This window comes from Scleropages formosus, chromosome 16 (assembly GCF_900964775.1).
Source record: "Scleropages formosus chromosome 16, fSclFor1.1, whole genome shotgun sequence".
In the NCBI taxonomy this organism is placed as follows: Eukaryota; Metazoa; Chordata; class Actinopteri; order Osteoglossiformes; family Osteoglossidae; genus Scleropages; species Scleropages formosus.
In genome coordinates, this window is record NC_041821.1 from 3,958,878 (window position 1) to 3,962,986 (window position 4,109).

The 4,109-nt window shown below is 44.8% G+C and overlaps 1 protein-coding gene across 1 annotated transcript; it reads left to right on the top strand.

Moving 5' to 3' along the window:
• Positions 1-430: 430 nt before the first annotated feature.
• cnga1a (cyclic nucleotide gated channel subunit alpha 1a) lies at positions 431-3,900 on the top strand (the record flags this gene model as incomplete). The annotated part of the gene is made up of 7 exons (XM_029259285.1): positions 431-531; positions 653-715; positions 861-917; positions 1,009-1,119; positions 1,217-1,321; positions 1,773-1,879; positions 2,450-3,900. Coding segments are annotated over exons 1-7 (1,995 nt in total), but the record flags the coding sequence as incomplete, so codon positions are not given.
• Between the last annotated feature and the right edge of the window lie 209 nt (positions 3,901-4,109).

Genomic DNA, 4,109 nt, shown 5'->3' on the forward strand with positions numbered 1-4,109 from the left:
GAAATATGAACACAGTATAATTTACTGAAAATTGACAGTTTTTGGTTCAAAAATGACAATGTAGCAGTCAGTTAACCCTCTAAACAATAATAATAAAGGCGAACATAGGACGCATAAGGTTAGTAAAACCTCCTGCTCTGCTTGTTCTCATCGACATTATCCAGTCATGTGACACACACACAATACCTTTTATTATGAATGGTAATTTATGATGGTGACTCCACCTACTTTAAGGCCACACCGGTCAGTTCACCCTTCTTAGGTATCTGGTCTCTTCTTCTCGGTCTGGGCACAGTGTCCTCCTGGCTTCCCATTGGCTCTCGTAGCCCCCCAGATTGAACTGGCTCCGCCCCTTTCCCACCATCGACAGCTCTGCACCTGTAAGCTGTCTTTTTTTTTCTCCAGCTCTTGTGGACTGACTGTAGACACCATGCCGTCGCTGGTGAACACCCACCACACTCACCTGGTCCCTCCGCAAATAATCCTGCCAGAGATGGACAGCGATGAGCAGGAGGACTCCGACAGCAGGAAGTGAGAATTTCTATGTTTCAAAATTAAACCAAATGATATACTTCCTACTCAGAAGTACAAGTGACCTGTCAACCTGCAGAAACCATGAGGAGTCATATTTATTGCCTTTTTTTTTTTTTAGAGGATGCTGTCCACCTGGTCCCAGGGCCCTGTTTAATATGAACAACAGCAACAATAACGAGGAGTAAGTCTGTCAAATCTGTGCTTATTACAATGTCGTTACACTTATCTCAAGGAGCATTTTTAGATTTGTGGCTGCCTAGTTTGGGTTTGGAACAAAGCATGTACTGGTAACAAGAGGACATAAACCTGCATTGGCTTTTTGACAGAGAAGAAAAGAGAAAGAATAAAAAAGAGAAGAAAGAGAAGAAGGAGAAGAAGGAGAAGTAAGAAGATGCCAGACTTACTTTTTTTGCTCAGTAATTCCCAAAAACTAAAATTAATGGAAAAAATGCTCATTTCACTGTCCAACCCTAGAAAAAAGGAGAAGAAAGAAAAAAAGAAAGACAAAGAGAAGGAAAAAGAGGAACGGGAGAAAGAAAAGGAGAAGGAGAAAGAAAAGGAGAAGGAGAAAGAAAAAAAGGATGAGTGAGTGTCCAAATGAGGACAAGCTGGGCTACTAAATGAGGTCTGGTTTGTTTGTTTTAAATAATCAACATGTTTGTGCCTATATGTCATATATCAGGCCCAAGGAAGTGTTTGTCATCAACCCAGGAGACAACATCTACTACCAGTGGCTGTTCGTCATCACCATCCCGGTCATGTACAACTGGACCGTCATCATCGCCAGGTGCTGCGCTGCATAGGTGCAAACAAACAAGAAAAATGTATTTTAATTTACTTGATTTGCATTACTCAAGCAACAGAGCAGGTGGAAAAAGTCACTGGGTCAAATCCTCAGAAACTGCTTTTTAACCACATAGTGAGGATATACATGTAAATATACAAATGACTCAAATGATAAGGAATTGAGCTTCAGTTGATGTTTATTGAAGTATAAAACGCTACAATGAATGTGCTGTTAAAGAAAAGCTCAGACAAAAAGTCCTGACTGTATGACGTTGAAATTACTATTAAAGGGTATCAGTGTAGCCAGTGCTGAAAATCTCCAAAACTGTCATACCTGCCTTCAATAAGAACCGCTATCGACTTATTCTTGATTGACAAGCTGTTCTTCCAGTGATGTCAGAGACAATGATGGACTTTGCAAATCAAAAATATCCAGTTGCGTTTTTGCACAGAGCCTGCTTTGAAGAATTGCAACACAAGTACCTGGTCATGTGGTTCTTCCTGGACTACATATCAGACATCATTTACCTGGGCGACATGATGTTCAGGTCAAGGACAGGTGAGGCCATGTGAGAATCTCTGATGCTGGTGGTTACAGTGCACATTATGCTATTCCCTTTAAAATAAATACAAATTATTACATCGTATATATTAATTTATTGAAAAAGCAGTTGCACTTGGGCAGAGGTTTTCAAAGCCATACGCTACATTCCTCAAGAAGAACACACCACACCACCAGCTATAGTAGTACTTGTGCGCATTTTGCTTCTAGCAATGTGATTATATGGGGCAGCAGGGGGCGTAGTGGCTGGAGCTGTTGTCCTGCAATTATAGGACCCTGGTTTGAATCTCTGCCATGGTACCCTTGATTGAGGTACCAACACAGTAAAAACTACCTAGCAGTATAAATGAGTAAATCAACTTAAGTTTGGTCAGTGTAGAAACCTCAAACCTTTGTGAATCATTTTAGAGGAACCATCAGATGTCATCAAAAATATTAAGAAATAATAGCAACAATGTAATGCAATTCCAGACAACTTACTTCAGTACTTCAGATGGCTGGTTTCATATGGAAAACCGAAACGCGATCCAATTGTAATTTTTACATTCTTTCTTGTGCTGTACTCAGGCTTCCTGGAGCAAGGCTTGCTGGTCAAAGATGAGAAGAAGCTCAGGGAGAAATACGTCCAAAGTTTTCAGTTCAGATTAGACGCCGTGTCCATGTTGCCCACTGACATCTTATACTTCCTTCTGGGTCTCGACTACCCGGAAATCCGCATCAACAAGCTACTTCGTGTAAACCGAATGTTTGAGTTCTTCCAACAGTCCGAGACCAAGACTGCCTACCCCAACATCTTCCGCATTTCCACCCTCGTCATGTACATCGTGATCATCTGCCACTGGAATGCGTGTCTCTTCTACTCGTTCTCAAAGTCCATTGGGTTTGGATCGGACACCTGGGTGTACCCAGACATCACAGTGCCAGAGTATGGAGAACTGCTCAGGAAGTACTCTTATAGCCTCTACTGGTCCACCATGACTTTGACCACCATCGGTGAAACTCCTCCCCCAATCCTGGACTCAGAATTTCTCTTTGTGGTAGTTGACTTCTTGGTGGGCGTCTTGATCTTCGCCACCATTGTCGGTAACGTGGGTTCCATGATCATGAACATGAACGCTGCCAGGGCAGAGTTTCAACACAGGGTGGATTGCATCAAGCAGTACATGCACGTCCGGAAGGTCAGCAAGGACCTGGAGGACAGGGTCATCAAGTGGTTTGACTACCTTTGGAACAACAAGAAGGCAGCCGACGAGAAGCACGTGCTGAGGTACCTTCCTGACAAGTTGAAGGCCGAGATTGCGATCAATGTCCACTTGGACACGCTGAAGAAGGTGCGCATCTTCCAGGACTGCGAGGCAGGTTTGCTCATTGAGCTGGTGCTCAAGCTCAGGCCACAGGTCTTTAGCCCCGGGGACTACATCTGCCGCAAGGGTGACATTGGGAGGGAGATGTACATCATCAAGGATGGGAAGCTGGCGGTGGTTGCTGATGACGGCATCACCCAGTTTGTGGTCCTCAGCGATGGAAGCTACTTTGGTGAGATCAGCATCCTCAACATCAAGGGTAGCAAGGCAGGCAACCGCCGCACAGCCAACATTCGCAGCATCGGCTACTCCGACCTCTACTGTCTCTCCAAGGACGACCTGATGGAGGCGCTCACCGAGTACCCGGAGGCCAAGGGCATGCTGGAGGAAAAGGGAAGGCAGATCCTTATGAAAGATGGCTTGATTGACATGGACCCATCTAAGCTGATGCCCGATGCCAAGGACATGGAGGACAAGGTGAACCGGATGTATGCCACCTTGGAGCTCATGCAGACCAAGTTGAAGCGCCTGATGGGCCAATATGATTCCACGTACCAGACGATGCGGGACCGTGTCCGTCTCATGGAAAAGTACGCTGGAGAGACGTGGGAGGAGGACTCTGAGGAAGAGGAGAAGAAAGAAGGGATGGAAGAAGGAGAGAAGGCTGAAGAGAAGAAGGAAGGAGACGATGGAGGGGAGAAGGAGGAAGAGAAGAAAGAGGGAGATGGAGAAGTGGAGAAGGTGGAAGAGAAGAAGGAAGAAGGTGAAGAAGGCAAGAAAGCAGAGGAGTAGAGAAAGAGCTGTCAGGGCCATATTTGTGGGACAGTCATCATAACTCATTTGATTGACTGACTAATATCTGGACCCACGAGATACCAAAAATACTATGTTTACAGCATTACAGCCATCTTCTCCTTCAAAGG